This window comes from Pelmatolapia mariae, linkage group LG16_19 (genome assembly GCF_036321145.2).
Source record: "Pelmatolapia mariae isolate MD_Pm_ZW linkage group LG16_19, Pm_UMD_F_2, whole genome shotgun sequence".
NCBI classification, from domain to species: domain Eukaryota; kingdom Metazoa; phylum Chordata; class Actinopteri; order Cichliformes; family Cichlidae; genus Pelmatolapia; species Pelmatolapia mariae.
Window position 1 is genome coordinate 50,816,298 of NC_086241.1, and position 21,496 is coordinate 50,837,793.

The 21,496-nt window shown below is 42.8% G+C and overlaps 3 protein-coding genes across 7 annotated transcripts in view; 2 read left to right on the forward strand and 1 right to left on the reverse strand.

Annotated features, from left to right (window-relative positions):
• Positions 1–1,042, forward strand: part of tdrd9 (tudor domain containing 9) — a 32,907-nt gene extending 31,865 nt beyond the window's left edge. The window contains exon 3 of one of the 2 annotated variants that reach the window (XR_010096470.1): positions 1–36. Coding sequence is in view for 1 of the 2 variants with exons in the window: in XM_063497004.1 (XP_063353074.1) it covers positions 1–99 (99 nt within the window). In the remaining variant the exon portion in view is untranslated. The other variant, XM_063497004.1, reaches the window with a different exon arrangement.
• The window catches only part of rtn1a (reticulon 1a), a 21,293-nt gene continuing 434 nt past the window's right edge, over positions 638–21,496 (reverse strand). Inside the window, exons 2-9 of one of the 3 annotated variants that reach the window (XM_063497006.1) lie at positions 11,718–12,431; positions 10,626–11,300; positions 3,130–3,337; positions 2,876–3,014; positions 2,715–2,784; positions 2,344–2,390; positions 2,203–2,261; positions 638–1,501 (exon numbers count right to left, since the gene is read on the reverse strand). In XM_063497006.1, the coding sequence (XP_063353076.1) occupies positions 1,459–1,501; positions 2,203–2,261; positions 2,344–2,390; positions 2,715–2,784; positions 2,876–3,014; positions 3,130–3,337; positions 10,626–11,300; positions 11,718–12,431 (1,955 nt within the window). In that variant the 3' untranslated portion in view covers positions 638–1,458. Of the gene's footprint in view, positions 1,502–2,202; positions 2,262–2,343; positions 2,391–2,714; positions 2,785–2,875; positions 3,015–3,129; positions 3,338–5,044; positions 5,117–8,287; positions 8,663–10,625; positions 11,301–11,717; positions 12,432–21,496 lie in introns of those variants that run through there. The other 2 variants (XM_063497007.1, XM_063497008.1) reach the window with 2 other exon arrangements.
• lrrc9 (leucine rich repeat containing 9) overlaps positions 20,679–21,496 on the forward strand; it is a 22,040-nt gene continuing 21,222 nt past the window's right edge. For both annotated transcript variants that reach the window (XM_063497002.1, XM_063497003.1), the window contains exon 1: positions 20,679–20,788. The gene's annotated coding sequence lies outside the window, so the exon portion shown is untranslated. The remainder of the gene's footprint in view (positions 20,789–21,496) is intronic.

The following is a 21,496-nucleotide window of genomic DNA, read 5'->3' on the forward strand; positions in this document are numbered from 1 at the left end:
GTGGATCCTTCTCTGAGGATGGACATCGTGGAGCCGGGAGGTGGAAACGCCAGAGGCGTTCTCTACCAGCTACACCCTGTAACTCTGCTCAACAACTAAAAATGATTGTTTAAGTATTTAGAAATGGTTTAAATGTTGCATTGTGATTTGGTTAACTTCAATTTTACTTTAACTGTTGTTCGTCGGAGGTTTTTTTTTTCCCCACCCAAGTTTCAAGTCCAATTTTTGGTGTAGCTTTCATCCTAACAGGAAAATCCTCCTTCCTTTCTTCGTTTACTGTTACTTAGACACTTCCTGTTTAACTCGGTGGCTGCTGAAGTTCATTGATAAGATTCAGCCTCTTTGCCTTGTTGTGTTTCTGCAGTTGATCATTAAAAATAGTTGTCTGCAACAGATGAAGCTTGTCAGTCTTCTGATTGTGACTCAAGAGTGAAGTTAAATTTGTCAGCACACACAGACACACACTTGTCTCCTACTATTAGAGGTGTGGTGGTGCCAGAATGTATTGGCCTATATTTATAGCTCGTCATTCCAAGTCTCTCATTCTAAGTGTTAGCACCTTAAACTTAGCTGTTGTGTCACACAGAAACACGACTTCATCTTATGAATGTCAACTCATCAGTAAAGTGGCTTTGGAGATGTTTTACACCAAGGTACATTTATTTTTCTTATTCTTGTAATTAAATACATACTGTGAGTGCAAATAGTTAAAGAGTCCAGGGTCTAAAGAACTACAGAGTATAGTTGAACATAGTACAAAGTTGGACAGTTATTCAAACAAGCTAAATATCACCAGATACTCCTTGTCTTCATAAGTTGTACAATAGTACCTAAAACATGAGCGTGGGTATTGTTCCTTATGGTTATACAAAAGCAAAAACCCTACAGTTACCACATCTAAGACGCATATCGTTAAATTATTTTGTGCTTGGAAACACCAAAAGGAAATCATTTTGGATATTTATATATATTGACATATACTGAGAGAAGCCCCATCTGCTAACTCAGAAACATGAAGCGGTATTCAACATTGGCAGCAGAGCACGTCTGTGGGCGTTTAGCCATTTTGTGCCAAACCGTACAGTTTGTGGTAAGCACTGCAAAGCAAAAAATGTAGCGTGACTTTTAAAAACTGCACAAAAGATATCAAATATTATTTACCCAAGGCTCGACTTCATGCACTTCATAATAAGCAACACAAAAAAAGTCAGTTTCTTTTTTTGTCTTCGAGTTGTGTACTTGTCTACCTAGAAACAGGATTATGTGCGTACGTGTGACTGTGTGTGTGTGTTAGTGATTAGACTGCTATAGACAAGGTGAAGGCTTCTCCAGTGGATGCTTTTAGAGAACACCAAGATGACATAGCACTACGCCCCACAGATGACGACCAGGCTCTTTAACGGTGGGCCTGACTCCGAGCTGGACTGGACTGTCAGCTTCTCGGTGAGACACGTGGGTCTACTCCTCCTTCCTCTTGGCTCCAGGGATCTTTGCCTGGATCCTTGACAGAGAAAACAGGAATTTAATTTTTATGTTAACAGCAAGTTGTTTACTCTGGATTTTATTTTTTTTTTTAAATTTAAGGGGGGCATGACTTTGTGTGTTCTCTTTTTATGGTAGTCGATGGACCCAGCAAGTAGAGTTTGACTAAAATTAGCAACCTGCGTCCAGGAAGTGCATATTTAGGTATGAAAAGTAGTTACAAATCTACAAACTCCTTGATTTTTGAGGGGTGTTGATGAGTTTATTTAAAGAAACACCCTGGGCATAATGCAAACATCTGTGGCTTTTCATTTCTTCGAAAGTGGCTGGAGAATAGGTAAATTTGCTAAGCAGTTAGAATTAGTATTTTCACATCCCACAGTTTTGATATTTTTATCATTAACAATAGTATCTGATCATTTTAGTTAAATAAAATGTGCAATAGCATCAGCAAACCTATATTTGTTTTTCCTCATTTGCCCATGCCACAGTTTGAGAACCACTGAGTTGCATAAATATATGAAAGATGCCCAGTAGAAGTTCACACTTATATACTGGACACTGAGCAACTTTGGCTGACTGTGATCACTGAAAACAGCAGGTACTTCTCCTTCATTTGTTTGCAGTAGACAAACATGAAAGTTGGTAAGTTGTAAACTTTTTTTCCTTTTTTTGGCAAAAAAGTTCCTCAAATAAAATAAGTGAATGGCAGCCACTCACTTGCCCACCACAGAGTTGACCTGAGTCCGTATTAGTCCCACGTACTGATCAATTTGTGCCTAAAAACAAAAAAAGACTTTTTAGTAGTTGAGCAATGTTTTTTCCAAACCTTAGCTGACTTGAGTTGATGTGCATTCCTACCTGATGTTTCTCATAGACCACAGGCAAGGTGAACATGGAGACCACAGCTGCAGAGGCACAGAAAAATAATGGTTAAAGTACTCTGACCTGAAGTGGAAATATGTTAAAAACAGGAAAAAGTTGTTTCAACAGGAGGCCAAGCACACCCTAACCACTTCCCTTATCTAAGGTAAGCTGGAAAAGCAAACACATATATGAAATAGAGCAGTACAAGCCTCAAATAAATGTATTTGGTGCTCTCTCATGGTGACTGACATGTCATACTTCTGTTTAGTTCCCAATATATAAGGCTCTGTATTCTGATGATTATTAGGCTTCAGATGGAGTGTGAGTGAGTCAACAGCAGTGCCTGAAAGTCAGGATGAGCTCACCTAGGATGAGCAGTGTCAGGCCATTGAAGAGAGCGCCTACGTAGGTCAGGAGCCACATCAGAACAGCAAACTGAAACAAAGTGTAGTTAAAGTTAGAGCCAGCAGACTTCTCAGCAGGGCTAAAAAGCAAACAGTGATCTTCTTTTAAATGTGATGCAAACCTTCAAAGAGTCAACCAGATCTTGTACAAGGAACAGCCTGCGGAGCTCCTTCATACAGGTGTTGGTGTAGAGCAGGATTTTGTCAGCATATTTACTAATCTGGTCCTGAGACAGAGCGATTTCCATCTCCAGGTAGGCTCTGGTAACATATACGAGAGCAGACAAAAGTGATACATGTCCACACCTATCCATTATGTGAATGTCACTGACTGTTTAATGCAAACTGGTCATTTTCTTCAACTGTTTCCACTCACTTGAAAGGATGTCCCTCATCTGTCTTCTGCACAGCCTGCAGTACAGACTTGTAGATCCTGAAGCTGATGGTGGCCGAGAGGGCAGCCAGGGCTAAGTAAGCTCCGACACTGACCACACTGAACTGGGTCAGGGAGAAGAGGAGCAGAAGCACGCTGCTAAACACGGCCCCTGACTGCTTCACATTCCTCCAGTAGAGCAGATCAATCGCTGGGGACGGAAGGACAGAACAAAGGTAAACTGTGTTAGGATCCATAACCAGCATCCCTTAGGTTCAATTCGTATCCACAGATGTACGTTTCACAATCTGGATTAGGCTGCTGTGGTCTACACACCACACATTTGGGTCAAATTACTGGAAGCTGTTCACAACCCAGGGTCCTCAGAGAGCTGTCACGTTATCTTGTTTTAACCCAGCTTCATAACCCAGCTTTTCATTAGGTTAAGCAGAATGAAGGTGTCCCAGTGACGGTGTGCCGGTTAAGTTTCTTTACCTCTATATATAGAGTGACCTTTCCAAAGGTAATAACTGACTCTGACTAGTTGAACAAGTGCTTCAATCTGTGTTGCGACACTCCAGGCCGGAGGGCTTCATTGTTATATCTGACGTGTGCTTAAAATCAGGAGCATCTGGTCGGGTCTCATACGTATACAAAGATACATACAAACGGGCACGTTACACTCCAGGTACACCTGCACTGCCTGCTCACAGTGCAGAATTAATGATTGACCTATAGCTCCCTGAACGCAGCAGCAGAAATAGAAGCACTATCAGCAGTTCACAGATAATGGCTCAATGTGATCTGGTCAGAGCAGCAGCTCTGGATCATGATGAAGGATGACGATGCATCAGTATCTCATTAATGCAGCAAAACACAATGATTCCTGTGAAGCACGCTCCCTCATACAGGAAGAAATATTTTGGATATACACATACCCCCAGGCTGTCATATGTCTTGCTGCACTGGTTTCCTTCTGTTCTAGTCTTCTTTGGGTGGTGGGGCCTGTAATTTAAAGCCACTAGCAAAGCAAAGTGATAACTGAGGATTAGCCCAGTGTACCATTACAGCTCCAGCAGCCGACGGGTCCTCCTCTGGCAGTCGGCTGTGTTGGCTGGAAACATGGGTTTGTTTCCATGAGAACTGTCGGCTGCTCGTTTCACCTCTGCTGAACCGGCTGCCCCTCCACTCCAAGCACACCACTACCACTGCGAGCCAGACAGAACCACTATAGTACGGACGCCATTAAATCCTTGATGACATGCAGGGAGAACTGTTTAATGTAAGGTATTGTGCCCACGAAGAACAGAAGATCGCTGCTGGGGTCTCTTGGGTGTCTTCCTCTGTGCTGTCCGCCTGCCTGCCTGCTCGCTCTAATTTTAGCTGTGGAGCTGTGAGCAGCATAGTGATGACGGCCATCTTTACTCTCCACTAAAAGGCATCTGTAGATGCCAAAGAGGGAGGCTAAACCTGGATGTGAAAGAACGACCATTGTGACTGAGTGAGTCTTGGCTCCGTCACACACTGTTCCCACACTGTGAAACAGCATGTCTTGTCTTCTTAGTAACTAAAATACATTACAAAAATGCTCAAGACCTATCCCAAACAACACCACCACTGTGAAATCAAAGACTCATTCATTGTCACAGCAGCTGCACATGGACCACTCCCCATTCGATCCATTGTTGCTGGCACAGCTCTCCATGTGGCTACTGCTTTGAACGGAGATGCTCACATTCGATACACACAAAGACACACACACACACATGGGGAGGCACAGGTAGCGCAGACAAATCAACAACAGACATTTCTTCTCGGGTGACAGGTGTTGACAAGGCAACAGCAACAGAGGTCTGATGCGCCGCACAGATGGCACGCAGACTGAAAAGCTTTAGCTGCAGCAGAAGCGAGTACTGACCTGCGGCTCCCATGGCTGAACAGGGAAAGAGGCAGTTGCTTTATCCACGGACAAAAGGAGAGCAGTGAAAGGGGAGTCCCCCCCCCCCCCCCCCTGCACAGGAGGGGAGGGGCTACAGCCACACCAGCAAATCAGCATTCGCCTGAGCAGGAATGGGGGCTGAGGGATGGAGAGGGACGTGTATGGGGTGCGGTTGCCAAAGAACCACATTGCAATCCAGCACACACACACACACATGCAAACACACACTCGTTCTCTGTTGGAGCACTTTTATGCTCAGACTTTAAGCGCAGACTAGCTGAGATGAGACAAAGAACGTCAACCAGCCACTAAATTAAAAGTCAGCACATCAGAGTGGAAGAACCAAAAGACTTAAAACTGCACGATTTGACTTACGACAGCTAATAATCATCCTAGACTGCTCCATTAAAACGCTTTGGTGGCATGGCGCTGCTGAGCACCTGCCTGATGCAGTTACCATAGTTACCATGCTCCATTTTCTCTCCACCGTTCAGTGAGAGATGGAAAGAGACAGGAAGGGAGGGGAATGAGCGTTCCTTTGGGAACAGAGAGAGATTCATTTTCTTCGAATCTGGGGAGACATCGGCACATAATGTGTCTTTGCACGGCGACATATGAACAGCCACTCCCTTTATTGTGGAGCACAAAAGGACAATAGCAGGTTAAATAGAAGGTTTATGGGTGGACAATGCTGTGTCAGTGTATAATGAAGAGAAATGAGTGTTTAAAAGGCTTATACATTATAAGTCGACAGTTAACAACCACATTACGAGCAAAATTAGTGTTTGAATTCATTGATCAAAAGACATTGTGTCTCTTAAGACACTAAAGCTTTGGCTCCTACACATTTTTTTTGAATGGGTGAATGAGAAACTTTAAGTGGTCTGTAGAACCACAAGTGCAGCCCATTCACCAAAAGCCTGTTTAGCAGCTTAGTCTGATATTCATATAAAGGAAACCCTTTTAGGTATGATAGCACGATGTAAATCCCAAGTACAGTGATGATGGCGGGAAGCTGATTGAATGTATACAGGAAGCACAAATGCTGCCTGACAGCCCAGTCTGATGATATAATTATTTGCTCTGATATTGAACACAAAGACTGAGCAAAAAAGAACAAAACAGAAAATGATTAACACCAATGCCAATAATTTGATTTCCCATCCCCCTTTTTCTGTAGTGGAACTAGTTTAGCCTGACCTCATTAAATCACTGAAGACATCCTGGTGGCCTGAAATGAGCCATCAGCCAGATGGAAAAAACATGCAACAAGACTTCTGTTGCAACCGTCTTTCACAGCCGAGAGTTGGGAAAGATTTGGACCACGGTCACTGTGATCTGGACTTGGGGATGGTACCTCATCATGATCATTATTATTCTCTAATATTGGTTAATATATTAATGCTACACTTAGGAAATGAAATTGTAGCAATAACACAGCTCAATGACAGCTTAAGACTGTTACTGAAATCTAAACTATCTGAAAGCAGACACACACACACACATATATATATATATATATATATATGTATATATATATATATATATATATATATATATGCACTGTGTTCATATCAAACAAGACCAATATATCAAAGAGTGAGGTTTGAACTAATAGCTCAGACTTCAGATTGCGCTGACTCTCAGTTTTAGATATTTTTTTCTACTCTTAGAGCCTTATGATGAGAAAAACAGGGGATGGGATCTTTCTGATGTGGTCATGTCAGAGTCATATCAAACCCCACCCATCTGCTGTCCAAACCTTCGAACTGTGAGGGGCATTCAATCACAAGGAAGTTGGCTTGAAAGGTGAGCTAAGGGGCTGCACCGAGGCCCAGTGTAAGATTAAAAAAAGATTATTATAATATTTGAAAAGCTAATACAGTCTTGACAGTTGGTTTTAGAGCTGCCACTAGTGTTCTTAATTTTAAAAACTCTGTGACTTTATAAAGTTAAATTCTCCAGGTGTCAGCAGATAGAAAAGCATCCGCAGTGGAGAGAATATATTTTGGCCAACAGTGTGCATTAGAAAACCCATAAGCTGTTTTGTATACCTGTCATTTTTAATTATTTTGATTACATCATGTATCCATGACTCAACCCTGGACAAGCCTACATCATAGTTTGATCAACCCTGATGAGTTTGGTGGCAGTGAATCAGTATTTTGTATGGCAATGAGAATGACTACACAAAAATGCCTACAGCTTCAAAATGATGATGTATAGGCATTTAAAAGGAGAAGATAAATCAGCTCACTTTCATCCTTTGTTGTGCTGACTGCGGTGACTTAATTTGATGCGATCTTGATGCTGTGGATCGTTCACATCAGGCTATAATGTTACACAGCCTGGGGCATTGATGTAGATCAAATTAAATGTATAATGACTCAGCACATTAATAACAAATAGGATGTTTTTGTCATCCTGAATCAGATACTGTTATGGTCTCTGCTGTGATACAATAAACAGACCAGTCTGTCATGTTTCTGTGGCTTAACCAGACCTAAAAAGACGACAGATAATGAACCACAATCGGCGTGGAGGGAAAGACGCCATTTTCTCTCTCGGCCCCCTCTATAAGCTCTTCCTTGCTGTGGGCACAGACGGCCGGAGGATGCTCTTCTCCGGCCCAGTCTCTGCAAGGTGCCATGGCGGCCAGAGAGAAAGGGCTGATGTAATGGGACTGGGTGCGCCCTGGTTACCATGGAGACAGTCTGTCAGTGCCATTTGGATGCTGTGACTGCCTCGTTACACAAAACAGAGCATCCGCCATAATAAACCAGCTTCCCTGCACAGTCGCAAAGCGGGGAGGGTGATTACAGCAATACGCCTTGGTCCATGACACTAGCATCCATATTACCATGCACCCAAAACAGATGGCTCCCAGCACGCTGGTGAGGATACACTTATTTTCCAAAACACCAAGCAGCGTCTCTCACCCCCCTCCCCCTCCCTTTGTTTTCCTTTTTTTTTTTGTGAGATGCACAGACATGAAACAAGAAACGATCCGTCATAAGGGCGTGTCCGTGAGAAAGGTGGAACAGCAAACGGCACAGTTTGAATCCCGTACGCTTACAGCTAATATGTGACATGCAAACCACACATGCAAGGGTGACACACATGAATGTTTAACCTACATGCAGAAATAACCATGTTACCCCTCCACGGCCACAACGTATGCACAGACAATAAATGAGCAAATCACAGTAAACACGTCAGTACCCTGGCCTTTCCAACTGCTCCAGGAGCATTCCTTCTTGGTCACGTCTGCAGCTCCCTGCATGCTGGTGATCAGTTTCTGTCCCTGTTCTCTCTCTCTCTTGCTTTTCTCTTTCTGCTCTCCGTTTTCTTCTTTGTCTGGCTCTTCGGTCGCACCGACTCACTCACTCATTCCAGAAAGGCATGAATGGTCGAAAAAGGATGCGAGAGAGAGGCTGAGACGACAGAGAGGGAGGAAGGGAGGGAGGGAGGAAAGGTTTCCAAGGTGCTGCCGGCGCGCGGAGCACAAAGACTGATGCTTGTGGAGCGGTGCTGGCTAGAAACAGAAGGAGAAGGGAAAGTGCGTATGTGCCTGTCTGTGTGGAGGGAATGGAGTGGAGGGGGGCAAATTGTAAACACCACACCACAGTTTCTGCTGCAGCAAATCATCCATGCAATGATTAAGAGCCCGGGGGGGTTTGAGGGGGGGTTTGAGGGTGGGTGGTGACAATCGAAGCTTCTTTCCTTTCACAATAAAAGTCCTAACAGAGCATCTAATTTGTAATAGTGGGGGTAAAAGCAATGGAAGGGTTAGGTGGATGCAGGGTCACGTGGTGTTTAGAAAACTGCTTTTGTCGTAGCTCCAGTGTGGCATCATATGTATTTGAATAATTTGCAATATGCGCATTAAATATAGCACATACCATGCTGTGCAGCCTTAAAAAAAAGAAGAAAAAAGGGAATTCTATAGTCTGATGTCATGCTGCACACCAGACAGGATGCAATGGCATATTTTATGAGCACTGAAAAATATGGCAACCATCCAGATTCGTTATTCTGCATTTGCACATGACACAATTTATGATTGTAGCCATAGATTAAAATAGCCTTTTCCAATATGACTCACTGGCAAATTAAGAGGCAAAGTGCTTGTTCTTAATAATTCATAACAAGAGATACTGTGCATTTACAGCACAATGCTCCTTGCTTAGTGCCTTCGGGATGTTTGTGTATTATGGTTTCCTCCCCAGAACACATTTGTAATGCAAATGAAGCTGGAAAATGTGACAGAAAAAAGCAAAGTTGGATGCGTAAAAATGCAACAGAAAGAGCACAGTCACTGTGTGGTGTCAACGTTGAACAGAAAAAAATGTGCTAATACCAGTTTTCAATCCCATCAAAGCTGCCAGTCCTATCCCCTCAGTCCTTCTCCCCTCCACCCGCTGACAGCCACACCTCACACCTTCTGCTTCCTACAAGCTTGACGGGCCTTCATGCCAATACCCATGGAGAGGAAATGAAAAAGCTAACCTGGTCCCCCATCGCTGTTGCTATGGCAACTGGTGTGGAAGTGCATGGACTGATGCAAACAAAATCTTCTCCCCTTCAACACAGCCTAACATAACAAAGGTGCACTATGCCCTCTAGTGGTGGAGATAAAAAAAGACCTGACCTGCTTTTTACTAGCATTTCCAGAACCTTCTTCTAGCCTCAGTAAACAAAGTAAAACAAATGCATTCAGCTGCTATGAAATGTGTCAGTTTACATTTTAAACATGCAGCTATTCACCTGATTCAACCAGGGTGTCGGTACAACCCATGTTTTCTTAGAGGCCACAAAGGAACCAATGCAGAAAAAAAAAAATCTAAATCAGAGGTTATTTTATTTGCTCTACAAACATGGGGGATTCAAGAGGATTCCTTCAAAGCTCTTAAGTAAGAGAGTGCCCCAGTTTTGACATCAGAGGATTATGTAAACCCACTGTTTACACTGACAGCCAGAACAGCCAATAGAAATCAAAATAGCCATGCTGAGATCAAAAGGTGCAGGCTATCCAGCATTAACTGCTCACTGTGAGTGGCATGTCTGACCTAATCTCAGGGGGCTGCAGGCTGATGTGTGAAGCCAGATGTTGTCAATATGCTGAAAGGCCTCCACCCCCTCCTGCACATTTGTAATTCTTATCATTTGCATCATTAGAGTCACAGGCCTGAAACTGTAGCTGATGATTTTCAGTTGCCTTGCATTTTAAAGCACCTTATCCTTTCTCTGCTTTTCCTTCTATACACCACCAGGGGGAACCAATTGTGGGAATAGTGCAAGACAAGCCTTCCCACCCACTCCTGATACAGAGATAAACACTGAGCAGTTATTTCACGGCCTTGTCAACAAATCATCGCCAAAACACGCAGTCCATTAAGTAGCTTCTATGATAAACACCAGCAGATAAATTAGTACTTGTTCCATGAGCTGACAGCTAGTATTTAAGATAGGAGCACAGCAACAAATAAAAGATCACAAATAAGTTATAAGTTTGTGTGTAAACCCAAGAAGATATTACTGCAACAGTTTTAGGACTCACCTTTTTGTTTATCAAAGCCCTCCAGGAAAGTTGATGCAATAGGCTTTCCCAGGTCTCCTTTGCCCTCGCTGGTGATTTTGTGCATGTCTTCCTGGTGGGGCTTTTCTGATCGCACCTCGGGAGGCACGGCCGCAGTTGGGGGCTTTGGTTTGCTAGGGCGATCCTCCTCCGTTTTCACTGGGCTCTTGATCTTTTCTGAAACCAGGGGCTCAACGGGCGCCCCCTCAGTGGTACTGCGGGGAGGGACAGTGCTGGGAACCAGGGGGGAGGGAGGGCTGACTCCCAGTTTGGGGCCACTGAAGCCTTGCTCTCTCTTTGGGCTTTCTTCGGACGCGGACTCAATGAAGAGATCACTGTCAAGCTCTGCCTCCCTCTCTTCCCTCAGTATGCTGTAAGCTGTGGGTGGAGCGTGACTGCCAGCGAGGCCTAAACCACCCTTGGCAACTGGGGGACTGTCAAAGGGGTTGTTAGGCTGGCTGAACGTGCCCTTGCTTTTAGGTGGCTGGGCAAATGGGTTGCTACTGGCCTTAGGAGGTTCCTCAGACACCAGCTCAATCTCAGAGTCCCCAGACTCTGCGCTGCTGCCATCATGGTCCCTGCCACTGCCCTTTGTGCCTGGGCTGCTTTTGGAAACTGCATCAGACTTGAATATGTCATGGGAGGGGAAATCTTTTTCTGCTCACAAAGAAATCCAGAGAAAAAAAGGCATTAGTGTCTTCCTTGCAAATCTGGACACACAGTATGTGCATACATGACTTAAAGCTAGATTACATAACTTTTGAAAGAATAAATAAAACTCTTTCTTTTAGCAAATAAAATCTATGTCTACAAGTGCTAAATGTTAGCATTTTCTCCTATTAATATGGTAATTTGCACACCCCAGCCACAGTGAAAAAACTTAACCTGTAATTCTAATAAATAAAAAATAAAACTTCACTAATATATATATATATATGTATGTATATATATATATATATATATATATATATATATTGATGCTGATATACCAAGCTACAGACTTTTATCCATGTAGTGCATTCCTTTATCTGAACAGGTGAAAGGTGTTTGTGTGTGACTATGTGCTTTGCCTACTTGTTGGTGAAGCACTGGGAGTGGAGGCCGGGCTGTCGTCCTCTGGCTCTGACAGCGTGACAGTGGGGACCCCCTGTATGCCCACACTGAGGACGCTTTCACGTTCAGACGCATTGACTGAGGGGGGGTGTGGCGGCGGCTCTGCCTTAGTAGTTGTTGGCTGGGACTCGGTCAAAGTGATCTTCACCGGGCTGGCCGTCTGTGGCGTGTCGCCTAGGTTTCGGTAGGAACGGTAGTCTCCCAGCTCCTCATCAGATGGCTCCTCAACATAGGGGAAAGAATGGGAACCCAGTGCTGGACCTAGATTTTCTTCATCCTCATCTCTTCCGGGGTTCTTATCAATGTAGCTGCCCAATAAGTCATGTCCAGCTGAGCCTTTGTCCAGCAGGCTGTGCAGAGCCCCCTGTTGCTGGTCATGGCGCTCGTCCCCGTGGCTGATGTCCATGTAGTTGTAGGATTCTGTCTTATCTGAGCCCAGCAGAGATTTTGCTGCATCACTAGCTTGGCTGGAAGTCATCTTGGAGCTGAAGCTGTAGGTGTCACTTGAGAAGTGATCCAAGGAAGAAGAACCTGAAGCGTGGCTAGAGGGCTTCAGGTCGTCAGACAGGTAGGAGGCTTCCTGTCCCGTTGTGAAGCTCTGATTGGACAGCAGGGAAGTGTAGACGTCACCATCATCATTCATAGGCTTCCTGAACAGGCCAGACATGGGATCATCTACAAAAACAACCAGACAGACAGAAAGCAAAAGCGAGAGAGAGGCGTGAAACTTAGGTGACAGATAAGTGTCACACAGAATCAAACCAGCCTGTGCCTGAGCAGTCTGATTAATGAAAACATCCAGTTAAACAAGGCTGCGCTTCAGCTGGATCTGCTGCCAAAAAGAGGGGCTGTGAAAGCAGCACAGTCAGACTGGGTGCCTGTCTGTGCAGATCAGGAGGGATGCGGTAACAGAGCGTACTTGTACCCGACGAGGGACAAAGGGGGATTGTTCAGGCTCCCCCAAAAAACACAGTGTCGGAGCCAAAGTCTGTTCTAAATCATGCGAGCAAAGGGTATTCTGTAATCACATTTCTACTCTGTAATCACCAGTTCTCCATTTTCACAAAATAGTGTCATCAAAATGAGCGTATGCACACATGCTAATGATGCAGCACAGGAACGGTGAGGACCAGGCGGGAAAATAACCAGTCTCACATAATGCAAACTGAAGTGGTAAACAGGTGATTGCTGGCAGGTGTGAGGACTGCTCCCTGCCGTCTTTCTGGACTGTGCTGTGTGTTCCTTTGTGGACTGGGCTGATTTATCCACTTCTCTGGTAAGCTGAAAGGTTTTCATCAGTTGCTTCTAGTCCCTGTAATGTATATTGAGACTGATCCATGAAGATATGGATAGGCAACTTCTGCTTATATTAGGATTATTTTATTGAGCATTTTAGCCTCCCATTACAGGAGTGTAGTCCTGTCCTCTTTATTTCTACTGCTTAAGCAGGTGAGTCAACTCAAGTCAGACATGAGCTGTAGTTGGAGTTGACTCACTTTATAAATTTGTATATCCATGCTTTATTAATGTGGTGTTTTAGTTTATATTGTAATGAAGTTTGCTTACTGATAGGATACTCCCAGTGCTCCAGCAGTGGCTCATGAGCTTCCCACAACCATGATAGTTTGATGTTTTTCTCATATTTTAATATTTAATAAATGTTTTAAATAATTTTTTGAATAAGTTAATTTAATATGGTTTTAATAAACACCCATAACAATGACACATAATAACACATAAAACAGGAAGAAATGTCAGAACATTAAGGATCAGGAGCAAAGGTCAAGTCAAGTATTTCCATTTCCTGACTTTAATTTCAATTCAGTTTTATTTTTTATAGCGCCAAATAACAACAGTTGCCTTAAGGTAGGACGAAGACCCTACAAACAATCAAATGTCCTACTATTAGCAGCACGTGGCGACAGTAGGAAGGAAAAAGACCCTTTTTTTCCCCTCCAGCAGAACCAGGCTCAGGGAAGGGAAGGGGACAAGACAAAACTTTTAATAAATTTGGATCAACTGAAGAATTCATGTCCAGCTTCCAGTCTAAGTTGACAAAGAGTCCCACTTCATATAAAACTGTGCAACATTTTTATCTCATCCTCCTGTCACACATATTGAGACAATGTCCGACATTTTTATTGGTTCTACTTTATAAAAGTAAACATGGCTGAAAGAGACACATCTGCAGGTCTATGGATACATCCCTAACCAAACATGTCTGGATAGTTTGTGTATTTCTTCAGTTTCAGCCTACCCTTTTTTAGTATTGTTCCACTTTGTCCCACACATGCCTACTCTTTGCCCCACATTTAGTTTGTTGGAATCTGGTCACCCTATACCAGTTTCAGTTGTGCAACATGTGTATAAAATGAACATCAGCAATCATAGTAGTCCCACGAAAATACAAACTATATGCCATGTAATGTTAATATTTGTATTATGCTGTGTACAAGTCAGAGTTTATGCTTCCACAAATCCAGCTCCTCCCCCCTGCTCTCCAGCCCTGCTTCTCCCAGGGCAGCGGTGGAGCTATAAATAGGCTGGATCCAGCTGCCGGGCTGGATGAAGGGGGAAGATTTTAAATAGCAGCCTTCGGGTTAGCTCTGGAGGATGCAGACTGACTGACAGAAGACCCAACAGGTCAGGACGTCCCGTCCCTCCTTTTGCTTCCTCTGAAAAGCCCCGCCACCCTTCCCTTCTGCTGTCCTCCCAACTGCTGCTTCCTCAGTCATTAACAATACATCATACCGCAGTACAGTGACATAAACACTACACACCCAAACTGAGATACAAGGGAAGGCGTGATGTGGCACGGAAGGAAAGCAAAGCAGGTCAACACGTTTTTCAATAGGTTGCTGTTGAGCCATATTCAGCTCAGTAACATGAATGCCCTTGATGTACTGCTAAAGTGAAGCAATGTGTAATCCTCTTAGTCCACTACTATGGTATAGGTCCCATCAATCGTCCCACAGGCAACAGCATCATAATCTTAACACTCACTGATTCACTGTTCAAATGCTGTGCAGTGGGAAGCACTTAAAGCCACTAAAAACTGTGAAGCGAGGTCATCTTCCAAACTGGGAACTGCTCATGCTCCTGTTGATTGTAGGCAACACCCCTACTGCTTCCATCTATATCAAACATTTTTACACAGGAAATACAGCAACAGCTCAACAGCATGTTCAACAATTAAGAGGCTTGATTTCTGTCTTTAACTGCCATGAGAGCAGCTGCTCTGAGCAGCCGCTTGACAAACTTGGTGGAGATTGAGGGCATTTTGAATCTGTTGATCTGATATAGCACCCAGACAATGGAAAAAAAAACCCACAAGGCTGAAACGAATGCCTTACTGCAGTTGGGACAGGATTGGAAATGACAACAGAGGAATTCTCAGCTCACACAACATAATCATGTCACTGAAAGGATGGCGCAGTGCTGTGAATGGGCAGTCCCTTTGTTGTCCTCTGTGCAGCCAGTGCAGCTCTGAAACTAATGCAGCCTGACAATCTGTGCTACACCAAGGCATGGGCTCCTAATTATCAGGCAACACACAAATGTGAGCACAGATATCAAAAGGGTTTGGAGTTGCAACATGAATATATTAGCACTGGAAATAAAGGTGCACTGAGCCGCCTATACAGCAGTCATTCAGTGTGCAATAAAAACGAAAAAGCATTTAAAAAGGAACTTTGAAAATGAGGAGATGCAAAAAGAAATGTCGCTTTTCCCCCCACAAAGCATGCCTACAGACTCGAGCATCATGCTGCCTCACTCCTTGCAGGCAGCAGTGCAGGAAAGAGTCAAAAGACATGCTGCTGATTCCATGATCCGTAGAACAAGCTGGACTGACATTCAAAGGAGCACTTTGTCTGTCTGTCTGCACTGTCCGAGTACACAGAGACCCTCAATAGTCCCAGTCATACAGTTAGTTTCATAAGCCTTTGGATGATGACTTTTTGGGGGGAATCTATGCCTCTGTACAGCCCACAGTGGATTTGAGATTTTAAAAAAAATCAAGAGGTGATTGGAGATGGGGTTTTACCTGTAATTCAAGTGCTTTAACTAAAGTACTGGATTAACTGTTTAGGAATTACAATTGTCAAATTAAGCAGGAACTTGCATTTGGTATCACTGGAACTCTCAATATGAGGTCCAAAGAGATGTGGATGCAAATGCATGCAAATACAAATTGTAAACAACAAGATGAAAACTGGTTATACTCAAGAAGAAGAAGGCCAGATTGGAGTTAGCAAGAAAACACCTAAAAGAGAGAGAATTTGTTTTCAGATGGAACCAAGATTAACTTCTACCATAATAATGGGAGCAGAATAGTTTGGAAAAAACTGAGAGACAGCCCATAATCTGAAGCATACCATCTGTCATGGTGGAGATAATGTTATGGTATGGGCATGTATGGCTGCCAGTGTAACCAAGTCACTAATGTTTATTGATGACGTGACTGCTGATAAGAGGCAGTAGGATGAATTATGAAGTGTGCAGGGCTGTGCTCTCTGCTCAAATTCAGCCTAATGCTGCAAAACTGATCTGACAGCTCTTCACAGTTCAGATGGATAAATACCCAAAGCATACTGCAAAAGCAACCCAGAGTTTCCCAGAGCAGAGAAATGAGATATTCTTCAATGACCAAGTCACCTCATCTCAACCGAACAGAATGTTTTTCAATTACTGAAGACCAAACTTCAGGCAGAGAGACAAGCTTATCAAGGGAGGAAACACAACATGTGGTGACGTGCATGGGTTCTAGACATCAGCCAGTCATTTACTGAAAAAGATTTTTATCCAAGTATAAATAACAATCTTTATAGTTAAAAATTTTAGTTTGTTCTGTTCATTTTGAACTTCTAAATATTGGGGACTGTGTATCAAACGTCAGTTAAGGCAATACTTTTGAATTATAGCTGACAGTTTACACTTAAAAAAATCTTTATTGTTTGAGTTCAAGTGTTGTGGTATACGGAGGCAAAATCCCAACCCCCCAAAAGTGCAGTTCTTCAAAAACTTATGGACATATGTGTATTTCAGCTTCTCCTTTAGGCATCTCTGACTTCACAGCTCTGTTACGAATCCATTACTCCACCCATGACCCTCTGAGCAATGGTGTTACTTTTCAGGTGTTCTCTTTCACCATATGACCTTGTGGAAACGGCTCTATTACAGTGCTCTTCTTTCAAACCTATCTGTGCATTTAGGGCTTGAACTTCCTACAAGTTGTCCTTTCTTTACCGGAAAGACAAAAACTGCACAAAAAAACATCTAAGCATGGATTATATCCAAAGACATGTGCATGTGTCAACATTACAAAACATTTAAATAAGCCAAAAGTACATGGAAGTGCATATTATTCACTTGTTTTTATTCCTCTGGTTCCCTTTATTGGGTTTTGTAAGTGTGTTAGCAGAGGACAAGTGGTTTACATCCTGGTAAATTTCTTTAACTAACTGGTGGCATTTTATGAAGAAAGTTAAGTATTTGCCTTTTGTGATTGATGTGGATGATTGAAATTATAACTCTATGGTTCACTATGATTTCCTGGTAGCTGGTATAATAATAGATTTCTAAATTGAGTCTTTTGTATGTCAGCGTTTAAATGAAAGCCCAGTTAAAGTTTTAATGGTCTCTGGCTCTAAAAGCTCTGGCTATTACATTTAAGTTCATAATGTATGTTTTACAATATCCTTAGCTGTACAAGCAAATGAATACCAATCACTAAGTACCACATTTTAATGATGCTAAAGAAAGAGGGAAAAAAAAGGGGAGCACAAAAACAGCCTATACTGAGAGCTGAGGTCGATAGGAGAGCAGCTGGGCAGATGGATTCAAGTGCTCTGCTGCATTGATCCGAAATGATGAGGACATACAATTACTGTAAGAAATGTTTGGTGAACCCACCACTCTTTAAAAAAAATCACTTAAGGCCACCAGGACAATTGTTATTGTTCCAGCAGCCTCTGTCAAAAATAAATCCATTTAGAGGCAGTTTAAATAAAATCTATCCCCATTTAGACTGTAGCTGTTGTACAGTGCTTGTCTTCCAGTGTATTGATTCTATCTTTCCTGCTTGGATGAAGCTTTATGGATGAATAGAGAGAATGTGGGAGGATCCAGACCGAGCGTCTGCACACCGCTCTCTTCGGGTCAATTTAGCATGACTTTGAAACAGCAATTCGCTTTTAAAAGTGTGGATGCAGGTAGGAATGCAAGCTGACAAAGGCTACTATAATTTACACGCCCACACACAAAAAAAACCTATGGTCAATGCTCGTTGTGAGTGCCTTTGTTGATAGTAATTCTAATCCCGAGAGCACTTTCGCACTATGCCCAGGGATTACTCAGGACTCTCTGCTTAGCGCTAGAGAGCTGGTGAGATCAGATACATGGCATCATGTTTCACATGTTGGCTTTGAATTGCCTTCCGGGTGAACACATGGGATCTAAAGGCATTAGAAATGATGACTTATTGATATAATGAGCGCACTAATGCTTTTATACGGTCCCTCTTCAAAAGAGCTTCTTGAGTTTGGTCTACCACACCTTTATTTGTCCTTATATGCCTCAGCATTAGGTAACAGGTCCAGGAGACTGTAAATCCAGATTACACATTATTAAAACTAGTGCCAACTCAGAAGGACTGCAACCCAGGTTAATTCTTTAAAGCTACAATTTACAGATGTCTCCTAAATGTGTCACACACAGACAAGCTAAAAATTATGGTCGTGAAAAGAGGACTGGCATAAGGATGCATTAATTGAATATAAACATTGCCGTGGAGAACGTGGCGATTGTGGATGCCACTCCTCCTACACACAGAATGGAGTAGTCAGCAGTCAATATATGGGAAGCATAGGTAACAGACAGCAACTTGCAGCCAGAATATAATATGGGCAATTATGCACAGAACCTCAGGTTCATCAACGCATTTGCTCAGGTCTTCAGCATTGCATCCACCAAGTTTGACTGAGTTATTGAGATTGCTGAAGAAAAGGTGGACAGATAAACTATTATTAAGATAGGTAAGGCTCATGCAACAGCAGAAACACTCACAGCTGACCATAAGATACCAAGTTAAAGTTAACCTTAAAGAAAAGTGTCGTCTATCATATTTTTACTTTTTCCCATCACGCCAGCCTTTTGAAACACCAGCCTTGTCATCACAGCTTCACCTCTCTAACCATTAAGCCCCCTTCTTTCTTATTTTATCTTGCATCTTTATCATCTGCTCTGAAAAGACCTTGTACTGCTTACCCCCTCCCCCCCTCCCCTTGGGAACAGCTCTCACGGCTAAAAGCACTGTGCTGGCTTATGCAGTCCACTAAGTGCTTTTTCTATCTCAAAGATATGGAAAAGGCCCAGCCAGACATATGCTGTCTCATCCTTGTCACTGATCTGTGCTAAAAGGAGAAAAACCTGAGTCTAATCCACCCATCAGCCACTGGATTGGAGTAGAAAGTTTCTTATGACCGATGTGCTTTTTCAGGTTGTGATAAAATGATGCACCAGGAGGAGTTATGAAAAAGTAAAGGCAGTGTCACTGTTTGTGTATCTTATGTGCTCAGTTTTTTTCTTCACTGGCAGAAATCAGGCCCAAGCTATCAGAAACACCATCTGCTACAGAACAAACCAAACCCAACTGTTGTGTTCTCGCAGCACATCAGAACTGGTCAGAGCTCCTTCCGCTCCTTCCTTTTCTCGTGACTCTTGAAACTTTTATAGGATGGGAAACTTTTAGATCAAAGAGGTTATCCGATCCGAGGATAAGGTTCTGCCCTGTGGTGATTTAATACAGCTGAAATCAGCATTATCGGGGTCTGTGGGTACATCAGAGCTGTGAACATGATTTAGAACAGGCATGGATTGATTATCTGCAGAAAGATACAGTTTCCCATCTTATTATGTTCAAAGCCCAAAAAATTCCAACCTCAAAACTATTTTTTCAGCAATGCAGAGAAGAGAAAAAGAAAAGCATGAGTGGACTATTAGGAGTGAATGTCTTTGACAAAGATCAGACTGGACGATAACATGACTACATAAGAGTGAAACGTCCTCTCTGCCCTGCTAGATGTGATGAGATCTGCACTGTTCCCACCAAGAACATAAGTGACAAAGTGGATTACTTCACTGGTATGGATATGGCTCAATGGGAGTCCAAGGAACAGCACAAAGCTATTCTTTTCCTCTTTTAGGAACCAAAACAAAGTGTGTGTGTGTTTGTCTGCATGCACCTACCCATATTTGAGCCTGTCTGGCACAGAATGCCAAAAAGTAGAGCAAGTGCTCTGTTTACTTCTTCAAGAACACGAGGACAAACGCTGACAAGCCAGTTTAAAATGTCACACCGACTTGCTTTAAACGCTTCAGCAGCGTTTCTGTGTGTTTTATGTCAATTTTCCAAGCGGTTTTCCTACTGCACAATTCAGATTTGGATACTGTCATGGACAACTCCGTGCATCAAAGGATTAAAGTCCAATTTAAGCATTCGGCTATGCTGTTGTCCTTAAAGGATTTACAAGTGGCTACATGTTTTCTTTTCTGTTTTGGAGCAGCTGCTGCAGAAGCAGCAGCAAGTGAAATGTGAAAAACCTGAGCAGCAAGGAAGAAAAACTGGGCAGCTCTTTTTTTTCTTCTTTTTTTAAAGCACAAGCTCATGAATTTTTCAGTGGATTGGTGAATAAAAGTGCAGGGCTCTAGTTTTGCTCGCCAAGCGAACAGTGAACCCTGTTAAGGATTAAAAATAGCAGCATGAGCTGAGCAGTGCTGAGGAGAATGACGACGGATCCAGAACCAAGGTCTGCTTTATCTTATCACAAAGTCCAGCATCCAGCAATGTGATGACATCACTGACACTATCCACGGAGGTGCACACAAAAACTGGGATACATCATGTAACCTCTCTCTCTGTTTTTTTTTGTTTGTTTGTTTTTGTTCTGTTTTTTTTAAAAATATGCATAAATATAAAAGACAGACAACAACTCCCCTAAAGTTCCCAAAACCTTTCCAAACTCATCTAGTTCGTGAGTTATTCTTCTTCTTCTTCTTCTTCTTCTTATTATATTAGGTTCTTTCATGTTTATTCATCTATGTTATAAACGTGTTCTCTCTGTTATCCATTCTTTTTTGTATTTTTAGTTTTGTTACTGGACTAATGAAATCTTATGCTTAAGGATTAAGCTGTTCTCTTTCTACCCAGACACTGGCTTTGTAAGCTAAGGCCTGTAATTTGTAGCCTCACCTACTCAACAAGCAAATATTTCTAATATAGATGTAGACCTAGCACACATGTGCGAGATGATACAGTAGTTATGGCAGTGAACAGGCCATTCAGAGTTCAACAGGCTATTTGGTAATGCCTTCATCCCAGCAGATTCTTGTCTCCTGAGCGGAAAACCACTCGGTCATGAGCTATATGACGTTTCATAACTATAAAGGGCTGTTGCCGAGTTTAGTTTGGAAATATGTCTGCCATTTTTTCCCCTACGGCATCACTGAAGTTGCTTCCTCTTGGCTTTGTTTTTGTTTTCGAGCTCGGAAGTTTTATCCCGGGCTTACAGACAAGCCGTCTGTCGTAACGCTAATTCTCTGATAAATGCTCTCGCCCGCGTCCCTCACACTGTATTTATTCACACCGTAACATCGTCCTGTTACCTTCTGATAAAGAAGACACGTAACGTGGCTAGACTGATTATAAACTGTCACATATTTAAGCATTTAAGGGTAATAAG